The sequence below is a fragment of the Microplitis demolitor genome, chromosome 1 (assembly GCF_026212275.2).
Source record: "Microplitis demolitor isolate Queensland-Clemson2020A chromosome 1, iyMicDemo2.1a, whole genome shotgun sequence".
In the NCBI taxonomy this organism is placed as follows: Eukaryota; Metazoa; Arthropoda; class Insecta; order Hymenoptera; family Braconidae; genus Microplitis; species Microplitis demolitor.
This window is the reverse complement of record NC_068545.1, coordinates 1,275,783-1,292,865: the sequence shown is the minus strand read 5'-3', so window position 1 is coordinate 1,292,865 and position 17,083 is coordinate 1,275,783. Positions and strand designations below refer to the sequence as shown.

The 17,083-nt window shown below is 26.1% G+C and overlaps 4 protein-coding genes across 8 annotated transcripts; 2 read left to right on the top strand and 2 right to left on the bottom strand.

Moving 5' to 3' along the window:
* Window positions 1–2,345: 2,345 nt before the first annotated feature.
* Window positions 2,346–3,571, top strand: LOC103569623 (ejaculatory bulb-specific protein 3-like). The gene is made up of 2 exons (XM_008546992.1): window positions 2,346–2,740; window positions 3,298–3,571. The coding sequence occupies exons 1-2, from the start codon at window positions 2,554–2,556 to the stop codon at window positions 3,471–3,473; spliced, it is 363 nt and encodes a 120-aa protein (XP_008545214.1). The 5' UTR covers window positions 2,346–2,553; the 3' UTR covers window positions 3,474–3,571.
* A 706-nt stretch (window positions 3,572–4,277) lies between these two features.
* Window positions 4,278–5,511, top strand: LOC103569631 (putative odorant-binding protein A10). The gene is made up of 2 exons (XM_008547005.2): window positions 4,278–4,743; window positions 5,357–5,511. Exons 1-2 carry the CDS (start codon window positions 4,551–4,553, stop codon window positions 5,509–5,511), a joined length of 348 nt encoding a protein of 115 aa, XP_008545227.1. The 5' UTR covers window positions 4,278–4,550.
* Window positions 5,512–5,558: 47 nt separating this feature from the next.
* Window positions 5,559–6,356, bottom strand: LOC103569638 (ejaculatory bulb-specific protein 3). The gene is made up of 2 exons (XM_008547017.2): window positions 6,104–6,356; window positions 5,559–6,036 (listed from the first exon to the last, which is right to left on the bottom strand). Exons 1-2 carry the CDS (start codon window positions 6,303–6,305, stop codon window positions 5,855–5,857), a joined length of 384 nt encoding a protein of 127 aa, XP_008545239.1. The 5' UTR covers window positions 6,306–6,356; the 3' UTR covers window positions 5,559–5,854.
* A 252-nt stretch (window positions 6,357–6,608) lies between these two features.
* LOC103569646 (aldehyde dehydrogenase, dimeric NADP-preferring) lies at window positions 6,609–16,659 on the bottom strand. 5 transcript variants are annotated; one of them, XM_008547039.3, is made up of 14 exons: window positions 16,592–16,618; window positions 16,418–16,509; window positions 15,968–16,082; window positions 12,379–12,419; window positions 11,969–12,112; window positions 11,333–11,428; window positions 10,969–11,190; window positions 10,272–10,435; window positions 9,967–10,197; window positions 9,687–9,887; window positions 9,030–9,145; window positions 8,171–8,306; window positions 7,943–8,096; window positions 6,609–6,872 (listed from the first exon to the last, which is right to left on the bottom strand). In XM_008547039.3, the coding sequence occupies exons 2-14, from the start codon at window positions 16,418–16,420 to the stop codon at window positions 6,843–6,845; spliced, it is 1,653 nt and encodes a 550-aa protein (XP_008545261.1). In that variant the 5' UTR covers window positions 16,421–16,509; window positions 16,592–16,618; the 3' UTR covers window positions 6,609–6,842. The 5 variants fall into 5 exon arrangements, with proteins under 5 accessions (XP_008545261.1, XP_008545252.1, XP_008545270.1 ...); XM_008547030.3 differs by having other exon boundaries at window positions 16,418–16,659; XM_008547048.3 differs by lacking the exons at window positions 16,418–16,509; window positions 16,592–16,618 and adding an exon at window positions 16,160–16,324.
* Between the last annotated feature and the right edge of the window lie 424 nt (window positions 16,660–17,083).

The following is a 17,083-nucleotide window of genomic DNA, read 5'->3' as shown; positions in this document are numbered from 1 at the left end:
TCAATTCTTACTTGAAAATATTTCATAGTACACTAAATTTTGAAAAATGTAGTGATGTCTCACTCAAAAAGTAAAATAAAAAAAATAAAAAAACTATACATTAATTTTTTATTTCAATTTAAAAAAAAAAAAGCCCGCCGTTGCCGTTTCGGTTAAAGCGTTGGGTTTTAGACGCAAGTGAAAGGTCTAGCATTCGAGTCCCAGCGCAAGACAAAAATTTGAATATTTTCGAATTTTTTTTTCATTAAAGAACTCAATACTCATACATAAATATGTATATATATATTCATGTATCAATTTCAACAAAAAATTTATTCATAATTTGAATTTGTCGCAGTTTAAATTTTTCACGACGAAAAAAATTCAAAAATTCATAAAAGCTCATTTTAAATTTTCCATTAACAAATAAAATTCATAATTATTATCATAAATCACAATCTAATACCTGATTAAATATAATATGACTCCGTTGACAATCTAAATCCAAAACAATTCCCAGACTCCAATAGTCAACTTTCAACAATTTGTTCAAATTCAAATCATCATTTATATTAACATACGTCAATTTATTATGCGTGTTCGTCATTATTGATTTACTAAATTTTACACTGACTGAAAAAAAATAAAAATTAATAAATCCCAATTAACTTATCAATTTTCTTTTGCGCGGTTACATAAAAAAATTATTAATTTATCAAAAATAAAAAATACTTACTATGATTTTCCCAACACCCAAAAACCACAATCTGACTAACGTAAAATTTGTTGAAATAATCACCAGTAAATTTAGCAAGTACGTCATATCCTTCAATCGCCGAAAGTGATAAAGTCAAAAAAATAATGAACAGCAAATAAGCTGAAGAGCGTGACTTCATTTTACACAAGTCGCCATCGAAGTAATGAAGTTGCTCTTCATGACTCCGAGAAACCCCCAACAACAATATCTTATTTACACGGCTGTTATTCTGACATAAATAATAAACACGCGATGATATATAATTTTCAATAAATGATTTAATTCCACTCCCTTAACTATCAGTTTAAGCCCAAACCGGAACTAGTTATTACGAGCTGCGAATTTACGTCTGTTTTATGATAACTGGCAATTTGGATTCACTGGAAAATTACCGTAGATAGATAACATTATATTATTATATCGATCGATATTTTATAATATTTAGTGCTACTGTTAAATTTACCCCCTTATCTTCAGAATCATATTATATGTAATTGCGCATGAAGTTTATAGAGAGATATTAAATGTAGTAGATAGTCTATACATATTAATTACCATTTATGTGCAATTTTCAAAGCTACTCGGCTTACACTCAAAGTAATATCTTATCGATATCATCCCTTGTAACTTTAATTCAAATTCAAAATTATTTTATTCCTCATTTTTATTACAAGAGAATAAAATTAATAGAGAAATTTTTAATTAATTTGAATTATCGATACAGTGAAAAAAAATTGTGTGAAAATTTTACTGTAGTTCGAAAAAAAAAATTGGATATTAATTTGAATGTCCGATTATTTTTTCTAGTTTTCGAAATGGAAAAGTTTTCTTTTGGTAAAAATTTTGATCTGAATTTTGTAGATAACAAGTTTAACTTTTGTGGTTTTTGCTGTATGAAAAAAAAATTTTTGAAATTTGAATAAAATTGTATGCAGAACAGGTTCTATTTACTAGTGGCGTAAAATTATTTTTTTTTTTTTTGTTTTTTTTTTTTTTTTTTTTTTTTTTTTTCAAATAAATATGAATCGTAGCATTTTTTTGAAACCGCGTAAAAAATTGAACTACGACCGAATCGCGTTATAAGTCCATTGACATATTTCTATAGAAGATATTCCCCACACTCACACTCTTGCAAAGTGGGGGTACAGGAATTTTTAGCATTATATTCCCTTACACCCCTCGGCTGCCCAATTTCAAAACACAGTAACCGAAAAATTTTTCCAAAAATTTTTTTAGTTCCAATCAGTCAAAATCAGTTCTTTATATAAAAATTTTTGAAAACTATACCAACAATACGAAATTAAAAATTCAATTAAAAAAAATGTGCTCGAAATTTTGCATAAATGACTGTGAAGAAAATGCAACAAAGATGAAAAAAAAATATGTAAGTACATAACTATTTTATAAATTTGTTTACTTATCACAGTATGTTATTTAATACCTCAGTTATTAAATTAACTATCAGAGTTAAATCATACTCATGACTCATACCATTAACTACCAGATAACAGATAATTTAGCTGTTTCTCAAGAAAATGGAAAACCAATAAACAAATATTGTCTTATTGTCATGACTGACACATTTTTTATTACATGTAATTATGTTTCACCTGGATTTGACGTCAGTCGCTTATTTTGTACCATAAACCAACATTTATATTTACTTTAACTACATAATTTAAAAAAAAATTGACATCCGTGTAATCAAGGACACCTTTGTTGAGTCCTTATAAATAGTCCGCCTGAAAAAATCTTCTGTTAGTTTTTCCTTAGCCATCAGTAATTTTTGAAACCTAAGAGAAAATTTTCAATTAGAGATGAAGTATTTGGGATTTTTGGTGATTGCGATTATTTTTTCAGCAGCCAGTTGTGAAGAACTTTATTCAGATAAATATGATAATTTGAATGTTGATGAAGCGCTGGCTAATACCGAAGTAAGAGAGACTTATTTTAATTGTTTTATGGATAAAGGACCATGTGGAGAAGACGCTACTTATTGGAAAAGTAAAATTTTATTTTTAATTCAATTGCAAATAATTGCTTTCTTTATTTCAGTTTATTTATTTGAGATAAATATTCAAATTTTTGGAAATTCAAATTTTTTATTTTTTTATTTTTCTAATTGCTAACAATACAATTTACTTTTAAACTTTTTTACGTAATTAAAAAAGAATTTTTATTTGAAATTTAAATTTTATCTCAAAAAGATCAAAACTCTAAACATTTCAAATTTTTCAAAGTTTTGAAAATCCCGCCAGTTTTTAAAAAAAAATTTTTTATTAAAATCATAAAATAAATAAAAATATTAAATGGGGTAAGAAAGGCCACTCAAATTTTTCTAAAACTAAAATTCAAAAATTTTCATTTTTTTTTTTTAGACAAAAAATATATTTCTTGGTGCAAGAAATTTTTTCTCGTCTTAAAAGTTTTCTTTTCAATTCATAATAAAAAAAATTTCTCGCGCCAAAAAATTATTTTTTTCTGTAAACTTTTCTCTTAGAAATATAAAAGAATATAACATAAACTATTATTATCAACTCATTTTTGATAAAAATTACCAGGTAATTTTCCCGAAGCGATAGCAACAAATTGCAGAAAATGCACCGAATGGCAGAAAGGAGCATTTGACAAAATCGCCGTCTGGTACACCGCCCACGAGCCCGACAACTGGAATTTGTTTGTTGACAAAATGGTACAAGAAGCCAAAGCCCGAAACATCGACGATAGCAGGAAATGATTAAAGCAAATTAATCAATCACCAATTAGTTACTAATAACAATAATAATTTTAAATTTTCTGTATATTGATTTTGTCACAATGGTATCAATAAATCTTCCTAAAAAAAAAAGTCATGATTATTTAACGGCGGACCGCGAATTTAATTTTAGAACATTAACTCAATAAAATATATAATAAAGTGTTTTTTTTTTCTCTTAATAAATTCGATAAAAAAAAGTAATAAAATGAAATAAAATTAGTATATAAAAGAACTATAACGAAAGCATTCAACCCATCCGGTTATCCTTCGACTCTCAAAGATAAGGCAACAAGTCTCGTAAGCTATTCGGACAAAACGTAAAATAAAAATCTTAATACGCGTGATTGGTAGAGGAACTTGTAATAAAAAAGTCAAGGTAACAAGGCTATCAATTTATTTTTTTTGTTGCAAGAATTTCTAAATTTTCCATTAAATAAATTACCCGTCAGTAAATGTATAAAAAATTGATAATTAATAATAACCAATATTTATAATGTCAGGGTTATTTTTTCCAAGTTTCAAAAAGTTTAAGACGATCAAGGTCTCCCAGCTAAACTAAAAACTCGAATTTTTTAATTCATATGTAAGAAATGATTTCATTTGTTGATGTTACAAGTCGATATTTTTTGCGTCTTAACTTATTTTTGCGTCTTCCATAATTTGCGAAGTATGAATAATTATTACGGTAAAAAATTTTTACCGATTAGTGTAAAACTCGATATTTTACAATCACTACTAAAAATTTTTTTAACGCTCAAGTAACCCGTAAGTGAGAGTAAATGGTTATTTTATAAACTACCAAATCGTACGTCGCTCGGTCGTCCTTCGGAGGACATTGGAAAAAATTAACGACTAAAAATATATATATATATATAATCAAGAACACTCTGGGAAGAAGTTGTTCATGACGTCAGTGGAAGTCTTGGCAGAAAGAACGTAACGAGAACGGTATAAATACCTCCCGAAATCTTGTTTCCTGTCACATTCGTATCAGATCTTTTGTTGTACTTAAGTGTACTTCAGTGTTTTATATTAATTATAATACTTAAATTAAACATGGACTTGAAAATATTTATCCTTGTTCTTATGTGCGCTGGCATTGGATTTGCCCAAGAAAAACTTTACTCAGACAAATATGATTACATTGATGTGGACGGAATTTTGAACAACGCGAGACAGCGGGAATCTTATTACAAATGTTTCGCGGGAACTGGGCCTTGTATAACAGCAGACGCTAAATTTTTCCGAGGTAATTAAAAAAATTTTTTATTACTGTTGTTACTTAATAAATTATACAATTTATTTAGAAGATTATTTCAAAATTAATATTTATATTTAAACTTTAATTACTGTGTACTTAAAAAATTTTTTTAAATTGACACATTCTGAGCGCGAAGCGTCGGCTAATTCAAAAAGAATTAATTAATTAATATTTTTATTACGCGCTGACTTAATACTGCGCAGCAGTCAACTTTTGTTAATTCAAATTTTGAAACATAAGAACAATTTTTTATAAATTAAAATATTGGAAAAAAAAATTAAACGTCAAAAAAATTTTTTTACAATTTAATGAATAAAATTTTTTAAATATTTTGCATAATTATTTATACACCAAAGTATCAAACAGAGTAATTTTGAATATATAAACTTAAATTCGTGTACGAAATTACATTTTTTTAAAAATAGCCGCCACAATTTTTTTGGACACTTGAAACGCGAAGCGTCAATTCAACTTTCGCTCAAAAATTTACTTTTGATGGTTCAAATTAGTGAGATAATTAACGATACAACTAGTGCACATTCATAAAAAAAAAGTTGTTAATTAATTAGTAAATATTAAATTAATATATGCGTTTTCACAGATCACTTTCCCGAAGCAATTGTGACGAACTGTCGAAGATGCACCAAAAAACAGTTGGCTAGTTTCGATAAAATAACAGATTGGTACACTACACATGAGCTGGACAAATACAATGCTCTCGTTGCCATGGCAATTAAAAAATACTCGAAAAATTAGTGGTAAAATTTGAATTTTATAACCTAACATGATCCAGTTCTGATTGATGCTCAAGCCTAGTCCATAAGTTTGTAAACTGTTCTGTTATATATATAAATATATATATTATTAATAAAATAAAAAGTTAACAATTTTTCGTATTAACTATTAATGCATGATTTTCAAAACAGTTTTTAATTGATAATAAAATTTATTTGAAAAATCTAGATCTTCTTTTTGGCCGGTAGGTGGCATCTTCTTCTAACAAACCGACCAATTAAAAGTAACTTTAAATTTTTATAAAGTTCCCCGATTTCGCTCTCATTTCATAGTCCGCATTTTTAAAATTTTGACAAGTTCGTTATTAAAATCCAAATAATGCTTGAAAAAATGACCGTGGTCGTTTTGGCGGATTATATTTGTCCATTAATTTGTTCCAAACATCTGGTTTATTGTCTCTGATGTACGTCAATGCTTGATTAGCCAATTCTTGCTCGCGTTCACTGCAGTCTGAACATTTTGTTTCAAAAAAATCCGGTAGTATTTCTAAAATATTAATATACAAATATTATCAAAAATTATACATGCGAAAAAAAAAAATTGTATTATTTACCTCGAAGTCGGTGACCTTCTCGTGTACAAGGACCGCGTTCAAAAATGCAATTCATATACTGATCAAAAATTCGTTCGTTTTTCAAAAATACTGTGATGTCTTTAGGTACATTTTGTAAAGATAATTTTTCGCTCAAAACTAATGAGCTCAGCAATGGAATTATTAACAGTAAATTTGGAAAATTACACATCACTCTTCTCATTAATATTACAATTAAAAAAAAAAAGAACTCAAGAGTCGACTTTTTATCAAAGAAAATTTTTACCAAACACAGTCTTTATATACTCGTTAATTTATAATCTTCTCATTGTTTTTAAATAAAATAAGAAAATTTTATTTCTTTTTCTGTCTGCATTATCAAATTACAAATTAAATAGATAGTGAAAAAATTTTCAACACATTTCCGCATGTATTTAGTCTCATTATTTAAATATATTTATATTTCCTGGTCACGTAAAATGATAAGTAAGGCGATAAATAAAAAAAGAAGTTCAATTGTCTGTAATTGTGTAAATAAATTTTTAATCTCATAAAAAAAAAATTATTTATAATAATATTTTACAAGTGACAACTAATTTTGTAAATTAACTTTTAATAATTATTATACTAGTTGTACTAAATGTGAAAATCCACTGGTCCCTTTGTTTATTTTTTATTTTTTTTTTTTTTTTTGATTGATTTATTTTTCAGTGACAGATGAGGTAAATTTAGTGCAATACTAAATTTTATTTTATCAGATTTATTGTTGGTCATCTGGTGATCCATATTCCTGTAAAATATTTATGGTCTATTATCTTCAATGAAGATTACTTTATAAATATATAAATATTATTTAAACACACCCTGGTGGATTCGAAGAACGGTAAATTACCACATCTTACAGCAATTTACATTAATATCCGGTAGTTTACGGCATTTTAAAGTGGGTTACTGTAAAATACGGCAATTTACGGCCTCTTTACCGTATATTTTTTATTTTTACAGTTTTTGCAGTACAATACTTCACTCTATGATAAAATACCGCAGACTTGCCGAAATGTTACGATAAATTACCGTTCCCTTACTGCAAATTTGCGGTAAAAATGACGTGTTTCACTGTAGAGTACCGTAATTCATTCGCATGCCGTAAATTGCGGCAAATTATAGGATTTACCGCAATTTGAATCTAACAGAGCAAAGTTTCACGGCAAAAATCCAGTATTTTTACCACAAATTTGCAGTAAGACAGCAGTAATTTACTGTAAAATTTCGGCACTTCACCGTAAAGTGAAGCCTTGCGCTGCAAAAACTGTAAAAGTAAAAAAACATACGGTACTTACGGTAAAAATCCAGTAAATTGTCATATAAATACTGTATTTTACGGATCCACCAGGTAATACTTAAATTTTTTTTTAATTAATTGATAAAATTTTGATACGCGTATGACAGTAGAGTCATCAAAAATTTTCAAAAAATGAAGGACACTGTCTGAGAATGTACTTAAAAAAAATCCCTTTGATAAATAACTAAAGTAGGTTTTTAAATTACATGATCTAAACTTGGCACTATATATTATTTATTATATATTTTATATTACATTATAAGTCGTTTTATATACGAGTCAATGAATAATAATAATAATAATAATAAAAGATATAAAAAATATAAATTTACATATTAATACACAGTAAACATTTATATAGATTTATATTAACAAGTTATTAAACTCAACGAATAATAATAATAAAATACCCATGTGTCCAGTTAGTGCGTTAAATTGATAAATAATTTCAACATAAAATAAAAAAATATATATAGATAAATGACACTAAGCCACTATGCGTGTGCTGATTTGTGTACCTTCATAGCAGCTCTGACCCCCACAGTAGCCAGCACTCCCAATCCGAACATAATTAAATGCGGCAAGTATTTTATCCCGGGTATGTCGGGTCTCTTGGCCAAGAGCAGACTCAAGAATTTCAATTTGTTGTCACTGTACGGCGGGTATCTGCCTCTGTACCCAAAAAGATCCATTAGTGATAAATATTTTTTTTTCGCGGGAAAAGTAATTTTAAAAAAAGTACTTACGAAGCAAGTACTTCTCCAAGGTAACTAGTATCTCTTACAAGTACACTTTTCTTGTGTGTAAATGTATCATAAGTCAATTTACCATGATAAGCTCCCATTCCAGAGCCTCCGACTCCACCGAATGGCAGGGAGTCAACTGAATTTATTTTTTAAAAATATATTATTTATATTTCGAAGTACATATGCTCACTAGATTAATTATTTATAAGCTAATTGCAGTTTGAAAGCTGGGTTAATTAATTACATTTATAAATAATTAAAGTAATAATTTAATAATTAGGCGGCAGAGTGATCGCGGTAGTGATTAATAAATAATAATAATTATTATTAAAAGGTGATGATAAATATTTATTAGAAGTGCGCGAATGTGTTCGATTCGAAATTCGAATTTTCTAATAATCCGATAAAAGATCAAAATTAAAAACTTTAAAAATTTGTAAATCGTTTAACAAGTCGCACACCTCTAATATTTATTCAATTGTGAGAAGATAAATAGTTTAAGAAATTCACCTGTAACATGCAATATAGTATCGTTAAGTACAACAGCACCGCTAGAGGCACATGCAGTAAATAAATTTAAACTTTTACGATCATTGCCAAATAAATACATGGCTAATGGTTTTTCCCTATAGAATGTAAAAATATAACAGATAATAAATATTAATTAACATTAAAATTAATAAATGACTTGGTAAATAAATTGTTGAAGGGGTAAATTTGGAGATAAGCGTTAATTAGCCACGAGAAGATAGATTTATAGATGAAGCTTTCATAGTTTATATTTAAATGCTAATGTTTTTTTTTTTTTTTGAAGAAGTAAATATATGCATATATTGACCCTCCACCTTTGATAACTCACCGGCATATTGCATTATTGTGTCATTGCAGCAAATGGCACCACTGTGCGTTTGGTTTATAAACAGATCGCGTGTTTCTCGATCCTTGGAAAATATATACATTACGAGGGGACAGTCGCTGTATGTGCAAATTAATATTTATTTATATTTATAAAGGCATTAATTATTTTTAATTTCATCTAAATTTACTTCTGGTAATACAATTTAATTAAAGGTGGAAGGTAGATCTTACGATGATTTAAATTAAATATTTTTCGATTTAATGAGTCAGTGTAAAAAAAATTTTTAAGTTCATGGTGAACTTGAGTCGGTTTTCAATGTTTTTTTAATTGGAAAGTAAACATTTTTGTTTTTTAATGATTTTTTCTGATACTTTAAAAATGAATAACCGGTAGATTTTCATATATTAAGATTAATTTAGTCTCTTGCAAAAAAAGAAAAATAAAAATTCTTAAAACTATTTTTTTTTTTAAATTCAGTTCTAGAATTTTTTTTTTTTCAATTTTTTAAGCGCAACATTAAAAGTTTTATTAGTTTTCTTAAATGTCTTTCGCTTACAATTTTAAAATAATATCGGAATTCTAAAGTTCACCATAAAAATTAAAAAAATTTTTTTTTTTACTTTCAAATAAATAAATTAAATAAATGAACATAATTACCGTTCGTTAATAAACTTAATGGCTTCATACGCATTCGATACATTAACGATAGGTAATATTGGTCCAAAAATTTCCTGTTGCATTATTGGATCACTCGGTTTAACATCAACGAGAATCGTTGGTGATATATAATTTTCCTGTGGATCTAAATCTCCTCCCACGGCAACTTTCCCGCTGTTTATCAACAAATTAGCAAGTCGCCTACAGTCAAAAGAAAATTAAATTAATTTTTCTCGAAATACTTAAATAAACCCAATTACAAATTACGTCAACAACTCACTGATAATGATTCTGATTTATGATACGGCACAAATCCATGCTCAATTTCGGATTGTCGCCATACCAATCTTTTATTATTTTTTTAGCGCGTTCAATAAATTTAACTTCAATTTCCTTTGTACAAAGAACGTAATCCGGTGCAATACATGTTTGTCCAGCGTTTATAAATTTACCCCAGAGTACACGTTTCACTGTAATGTCTAGGTCTGCTGTGTTATCAATCCATACCGGACTGTAATTACCAATGAATAAATAAATAAACTTATTAATTATGTTAAGATAAAAAGTAATTAAATAAATTAATACCTTTTACCACCAAGTTCAAGTGTCACTGGTGTCAAATATTTATTAGCAGCTTCTCGAATTATTTTACCAACATTACCAGAGCCAGTGTAAAATATATAATCAAATTTTTGCTTCAATAATTCAGATGTCTCAGCAACACCACCGAGTACGACATGATAACATTCCTATTTATATATTTTATAAAAATTATTTATTTTAAAAAAAATATTAGACCTTTAAATAAAAATATATGAGGTTGGGGCAAAACGAGCTAGATTAAAATTCTCAAAAATTGTGACACTAATAAGCATCATTCCAAGAATATTCTGCTAAATTTTCATAAAAAAATATTTAAAAATAAGCCAGTGGTAGTGGGGAGAGACATCAGAAAAAAAGTCTCAATGCCGTAGGCAGGATAACCCATGACTGCCTCATTTGAAATAAAAAAACCAAAAAGATTTCTTTTTTTGATGACTTGTCTCTCCCCACTACTACTGGCTTATTTTTAAATATTTTTTTATGAAAATTTCACAGAATATTCTTGGAATGATGCTCAATAATATCACAAATTTTAAGAATTCTAATTAAGAAGATACTCTGAAAAAAAAAATCACAAAAATATGGTTTTTTTTGTATCTTAGTCTTCTTTCCCTCCTTAAGTATCCCGTTTTGCCCCTCCCCTCTTTTGATGATCATTAAAGTAATTAATTAAGCTCACAGTATCTAAATATTTCGGCACCAAACGGGCAATTGTATCAGCAGTTGCTGGAGATACTTCTGATGGTTTCATAATAACGCAATTACCCGCAGCAATAGCACCAATAACTGGTACTAATAATAATTGCAGCGGATAATTCCATGCTCCGATGACTAAAACAACACCATAAGGATCTTTATGAATTTCTGGTGAGTCAAGAATGTTTACTAGATCTTTTGGGGGCTGAAATATTATAATTTCAAATTATTTAACGTCATGTGTAATGATAATAATAAAAAAAATACATAAAGATATTTATAGAAGAGAGTTTAAAGGTGTTATATGTTATTTATTATTTTTATGGTAATTTATATTTAAATTTTACCTTTTCGACAGCTGACCACTCTTTTATGTGCCTCAGCATATGCGTGATCTCATTCAATGTGTAATCTATTTCAAGGCAACAGTTTTCGAATTTACTCTGAAATATATATATAGCATAATAAGGATTTTATTTTGATTTGAATTTACATTTTTTTACCTCAACTTATTATTTATTTTTTTTTACATCTCAATTTTATTATAAATTTATTTAGGTATTTTTTAAATTATTTCCTGTAATCACTCATAAATTTTATTAGGAAATTTTATTAAGAAATTTTTAAACCTCCATAATAAATTATTTTAAATATTTTAATGAGCATTTTTCAGTAATTAAATTATAAATATTTAATTAAAACTAAGCATAGAAAAATTACGGAGTTATCAGATAATCAAAAATGTTTGGATTTTTTTTTTCACCAAAAGAATTAAAAAAAAAAAAACTAAAAATATACACATGTAGAAAATTTAAAAAACTATAAGTGCAATTTTTTCAAATATTTTTTTAAAAATAATTTATCATCTTTATAAAAATCCAAAGATTAGACGCCAGCTACTTCAGTATCATCCAAATTTTTTTTGCACTGATGATAAATAAATTTAAATTATCAAATTGCCGGAAGTTAATCAAATAAATTACCCTTCTTAAATCAGACTTTAATGCCGAATGAAACTGCTCAGTATTTTCTTCCAGCATCCTCCTGAGCTGTTTTATCTGATGAATTCTCCATTTCAAAGCTCGTGTTTTTCCGCTATAAAATGCGTCTCTGGTTTTTTGAACCATCTGAAAGCAAGTTAAATAAAAGACAGCTGAGTAAATATGAATATTAATTAAACTCCGAAAATTTCATAACACCTAAATCAACTTGACACACTCTCCATTCCACTGCAATAAGTAATAATAATAATAATAGTGATGACAACCCATCACCAGAATAAAATAACCATCTCTACATAAACTTTTAAATAATATATCAACTTATACAATTATTAACACATCGTATATTTATTTAGAAAAATTAACTATCAAAATAAAAAAAAAAAACTTACGTCAGCGTGATTTAACAAAACAGGTTTTCCATTCATCGTGGCTGAAAAAAATATTTTTTTGTTACTATGACTTTTAATTATCAAATGTCATTTTCAATTAATTCATTATATTTTCCTTGTTACTCTAGACTAAATAAAAAAAATATTTTAAAAAATTGCACCCATAGTTTTTTAAATTTTCTACACGTGCATTTTTTTATTTTTATTTTATTTTTATTATTAATCACAAAAAAAAATCCGAAAATCATCTGTCAATTTTAAATGTGAATGTAGCTGACAACTGTCAATTAAATAAAATTAAAAATAAGCGAATTAAATTTAAATAAAACAAAATTTAAAAAATGCACATCTACAGAATTTCAAAATCAATATGTGCATTTTTTTAATTTTCAAATTTTTAATTATTCAATTGGTTTATTTTTAATTTAAAATATATCTCATATCTGCTACATTCACATTTATTCAATTTTCCATTTTATTTTTTTTATATTCCAGACTTTGTACAAAAAAAAACTAGTCGTTAAAGATAAGAGATAAAAGGAGTAATAAAAATTGTTGTTTTTTTTTTTGCAAGTACTAAGTACATACCGTTGTTACTTTTAGCAATTGTTTACAATAGAACTGTCAAAATGACACACAGAAACCGATCGTTAAAAACTATTGTATTGCATTGTTTAATTATGGTACAAATAATCAATAATTTAAATGTATAACTTGATATTATTTTTGAATATGTTTGATATTTATAAATATATAACACATGTACTCGTCTTGTATGTAAATGTCACTCTGAACACGAGCTGTAACATCTAACTTTAATAAGTCATCAAAAATAATAATAATAAAACTACTTGTTTCATAACAACTTCATACATTCATATATATATAAATACATATATTTATATATATATTAGTATATATTTTTATTGGTGGAAATTGAAAAAGTAGGAGCAGTTAAAGGAGTTAAAGTATTCTCCCACTTTTGTATATAAATATATATATATACATATATATGTATATATGTATTTAAGATAAAATTAATTCTAAAATATACCGTAAGATTACACTAGTATACATGTGTAATTTTTCACTTTCACTTTTTCTGTTTCTGTTGTATTTTTAAAAATAAAAAAAGAATATGATAAAATATATGAATGTATGTTTTCGTTTTCACTTGATGTTACTTTCATATTTTATTATATATTTATCGTATACTGTAACTCATGGGTTCACATAAATGCAAATTATTATTGTCATTTTTTTTTATGCAATTAAATATTATTTATTACCGGAAAACAATTTAATATATGAAATTTATATGTAGTAATAAATAATTTATATGTAGTTTTTTTTTTAGCAATAAATTGCGATTTGTTAATTTTGTTAACAATTATAATTAGTTTTTTTAATAGTTTGTTATTATGAATAATTATTTTATAATTTTAGTGAATTTGTTTTTTAATTATTTAATTTAAAAAGTGTAACATAATTAAAATTATATTATTATTATTATGGTTTTTTAATTGTGAATAATTGAGTGTAAAGTAAATGATACTGTAGTTAGCTAACGCAGTAATTTGAAAAATCGCGCTTTTAGTTTTTTAAATTTTCTGCATGTGCATATTTTTAGTTTTTTTATTCATTTTGTAATTTGTTAAAAAACAAAATTCAAAAATTGTTAATTGTCCAGAGTGTACTAATTAAAATCTCATAATTATATATTTACATATTTATATATATTTTTTCTTTAATTTCATCATAATTAAATAATAAGATGACAGTCTAATGAATGAATACTAATTAAATTTCAAATAAATGAACATTTTAATGCTCCAGCTGTAGATCTCGCAAAAAAGCGGGAAAAAATTAAAATTTTAAAAATTCAAATATTAATTTTCATTTTTTAAACTTTTCGCTCAAAATTAAATTTATAAATGAAATAAAGTTTCGCTTTTAGTTCTATTTTATAAATTTGAGTTTTAGAACCGTAAAAATTTCCAAATTTTTAAATATTTACAGAATAAAATTAAAATCCGTATGTGATAATTTCGAATCTTTCTACTGATAATGGAAAACTATTATTTCAATTTTAAAATTAAAATGTTAGGTCAACTTTCAATTTCAAATTTTCAAATACGCCGCCAAATCTCCCGACAAATTATCCCACAATTGTCTAAACAATACTTCCAAGATCTTCAATTACAATTATTCAAATTTCTCTAAATTGATAAGATTAAAAAATCTGAGTATTCATTTACTAGTTTATCGTACTCACTAGCTTACTCATCAAAATATATAAATATAAAATCACTATTCATATATATTTTTTAAATTCAAATAAAAAAACCCTCAATTAAATCATTTAATAATTAATAAATTTTTTTTACCATTAATAGAATCAGTGTTGATAATAATTTTTTCCGAAGGTTCAACATCGATAGTCACAACACTCGACATTGTAAAAAAATTTAAAATTCAAATTAATTTAAAATCTCAAAAGTAAATTTTCACGTTTATGAATAAACGAGAAAAAAAATTGAATAGATTAAGAAAAATAGTTTGAGTTGTTATCGCGATGAAGATTCACGAACGTCTGTTACGTTTGAATCGTGAATAAAAAAAATGAAAATGTCCTTACGACAATTACCCTTCATAATAATAATAAAAATATAAATATAAATATAAATAATCGAATTACTGTAGAGTCGGGATAACTGGCATTGACTTGACGTTATTTCCATGTCCATTGCACACAAAAAAATAATTAACATTCACATACAGGAAGCATAGATGTGTGTACGTAAAAAAAACAATTATTGACTTACGGTAATAAGAGGTATTAAGTATTAAAGCCAGTTAGTAAAACTTGTTGAAGGATTTTGCTGACACGTTATTTTTTCTCGTAAAACGGTGACGATTTTTTTAAATATTTTATTAGGCAGAATTAACCGGCACTTAGCATCGATTGCCCAGTTAACGTAACGAGACTATTAATACGTAATTACGCCGACAAATCAATATGGGATATTTATTTTTCTACAGTAAATTACTTCAATTAATTTATAAATTAATAATTTCATTAATAACTCACGAGTTTTATGCAAGTAATTAATTACTTTGTAAGTGAAGTTTACTGGGTTTTAATTTAAATATAATAATTATTTAAGACTTAAAAGAGTTATTGTAAAATGAATCTTTGATAAGTATTTGATAAATTTATATTAATAAGTATCGTAATGAGATAAGAAGTTTTTTTTTTAATTGCAAAAGATAATTTTTTATCAATACGTTTATGATAAATTATTTTATATATTTTGACTTCAATGTATATAAAATCAATAAAAATTTTAACTGTAATTATTGATAAATTTAAAAAAAAATTTATTTCAAATAAAAAAATTATCAATTTGTGTAATAAAAGCTTCGAAAAATTTAGAAATTATTTTGGAAGAAGTAAAAATTTTAAATTTAGTAGTCTATGGGTAATTTTTAAAATTAAGGCTCGGTATTTAACGACTCGATAGTCCGGAAAAAAAATCACCTCTACTTTCAGTTTAAAAAAACTAAAAAAAAAAAATTAATTACTTACTTGAATCCGTATCCTCAATTTCAATATTTATTTGAGCGACTTTATCATCTACTGGATGATTTAATTTACTCTCCGACTCTTGGTCGGGGACCATATCTACAACAACTTCAGTCGCCTAAAAAAAATATAAACACCACAATTAAATAAAAAGAAAAAAAATTAACACAACTATTAGTAATAATTTTAATTTACAATTAAATTAAAAAAAAAGTTTATTAGAGTTGTAATTAATTTTTTAAAAAATCCACTTAAAAAACAATAAATAATTAATGAATTTTTTGTCAACAAATGCAGGTTGAGTTTCCGTTTGTATTTTTTAGCAGAGTCTAGATCAGAGTAAGAAGCGAGATGAGAAACGAAGGCCGCTGTAGCACAGAACCAGTTAAGAAGGGAGTGCAGTTAAATAATCCAACAAAAAAAAATCCATCCGCGGGATAAAAAGTTACGTACCATTTTAGTCGTGGATTCCAGTTGAGTCTGCGAGAACCAGCCTTAAAACCAGACTACTCTCTTTCGAGATTTTAGGTAACCGATTTCCTTTTCTAATAAAATAAAATAATAATTAACGTCACAGTACTCAGACACCGGTCAGGTAAAACCAGGAAGTGCAATAAAGTAACCGACCAGAAACAAACTATTTAAAATTATATCACAAGACAATTGTAGGATCGTTGTTGCGTGTCACGATAAAGAATGAATTGATTTCTAATAATATTAAATATAAAATCGCAACTTCATCGTTACTATCATTATTTACATTTTGTCTTAGTGGTAGTTTGTATATAACACTGCGATTCGCTTGATTATCCGAAGCGTAAAGTATAATGAGTACCGGTTTTATTTTATATTGTTTTTGTTATTTTTACCTTTTATTTAAATTCATTTATTGATCAACAATTGACATCAATCATATCATATTTATTATTGTTATTCATTTATTAATTCTCAGTAATTATAATTTATAATTAGCGGCTTTACAAAATTTATTAGTCCTCTTTTAATCTCATTATAGTTGAGTTTTTAAAAATTATTTTTTATTTTATTTAAAGGCACTAGTGAGCAATTAAATATCACATTTATTATTATAAAATTAATTGTTCGAAAAATATATTGATT